The sequence below is a fragment of the Eimeria mitis genome, genomic scaffold (assembly GCF_000499745.2).
Source record: "Eimeria mitis Houghton genomic scaffold, Emh_scaff612, whole genome shotgun sequence".
Classification (NCBI taxonomy): Eukaryota; Apicomplexa; class Conoidasida; order Eucoccidiorida; family Eimeriidae; genus Eimeria; species Eimeria mitis.
In genome coordinates this window covers 6,485-7,936 of record NW_013574330.1, presented here as the reverse complement: position 1 = coordinate 7,936, position 1,452 = coordinate 6,485, and the positions used below count along the sequence as shown (strand labels likewise).

Sequence of the window (1,452 nt, the reverse complement as noted above, 5' to 3'; positions counted from 1 at the left end):
AAAAAAAAAAAAAAAAAAAAAAAAAAAAAAAAAAAAAAAAAAAAGAAAGAAAAACAAAAGTGTGTGTGCATGCATGCAGGTAGTGCCTGAGTGGGTGATGAGCGGCAGCAAGAGGTGGCTATACACCCGAGAGAAGACAGCCTATTTCAACTATGGTTTTGACGATCATACTTTTGTCTGCTGGCTGCAGCAGCAGCTGCAGCAGCGGCTGCAGCGCAGCGCCAGGCTGCCGCTGCATGTGCAGGACCCACAGCAGCAGCAGCAGCAGCAGCAGCAACAGCAGCAGCAGCAGCAACAGCAGCAGCAACAACTACACTGGCAGCTACAGCAGCAGCAAACACATATGCTTGCACAAACAGAACCAGTTATGCTGAGACGCAACCACAGTAACCAGCAGCAGCAGCAGCAGCAGCAGCAGCAGCTGCAGCAGCAACAGCAGCAACTGCAGCAGCAACAGCAACATATGCAACAGCAACATCTGCAGCAGCAGCAACACCAGCACCAAATGCAACAGCACCATCTGCAGCAGCAGCAGCAGCAGCACCAACTGCAACAGATGCAGCAGCACCATCTGCAGCAGCAGCAGCAGCAGCAGCAGCAGCAGCAGCAAGAGCAGCACTTGCAGCCTATAACGCCTGAAGCAGACTACGGTCCAACAGGTGAAGACATGCAAACAGCTGGCGATGCCTGGGGGCACCCAGAACAACCTGCTGCTGCTGCTGCTGCTGCTGCTGCTCCTGCTGCTGCTGCTGCTGCTGCTGCTGCTGCTGCACAGGAGACAACCTCTGCACTGCCGCACGCCGCGCTGCAGCAACTTGCTGCTCTTAACAGGTTCCTTAGTGAAGACCAGCAGCAGCAGCAGCAGCAGGAATGAAGGCACCAGCAGCAGCAGCAGCAGCAGCAAGAATGAAGGTACCAGTAGCAGCAGCAGCAGCAGCAGCAGCAGCAAGAATGAAGGTACCAGTAGCAGCAGCAGCAGCAGCAGCAGCAGCAGCGATGATGGCAGCAGGAGCTTCAGTACACTAGGGGCTCTCTGCTTCCGTCTGTTCGCAGCACCGCAGCAGCAGAAGCTGCTGCAGCAGCACCCGCAGAAGCTGCTGCAGCAGCACCCGCAGCAGCAAACGCTGCTGCAGCAGCACCCGCAGCAGCAAAAACTGCTGCAGCAGCACCCGCAGCAGCAGAAACTGCTGCAGCAGCAGAAACTACTGCAGCAGCACCCGCAGCAGCAGAAAGTGCTGCAGCAGCAGAAACTGCTGCAGCAGCACCCGCAGCAGCAGAAACTGCTGCAGCACCCGCAGCAGCAAGGGCTGCTGCAGCAGCACCCGCAGCAGCAGAAACTTCTGCAGCAGCAGCTGCGGCAGCAGCAAGGGCTGCTGCTGCTGCTGCTGTAAGAGCAGCAGGGACTCAACCAAGACGCTAATGCCGTCTACGTCTGGGGGGCGTTGAGGCGAC

General features: G+C 57.0%; 1 protein-coding gene across 1 annotated transcript in view; it reads left to right on the top strand.

Moving 5' to 3' along the window:
- The window catches only part of EMH_0017700 (uncharacterized protein), a gene marked incomplete at both ends in the record, with an annotated part of 2,522 nt that extends 1,131 nt beyond the window's left edge, over window positions 1-1,391 (top strand). The window contains 2 exons of the mRNA XM_013500982.1: window positions 80-659; window positions 832-1,391. Coding sequence (XP_013356436.1) covers window positions 80-659; window positions 832-1,391 — 1,140 coding nt within the window. The remainder of the gene's footprint in view (window positions 1-79; window positions 660-831) is intronic.
- Window positions 1,392-1,452: the final 61 nt, after the last annotated feature.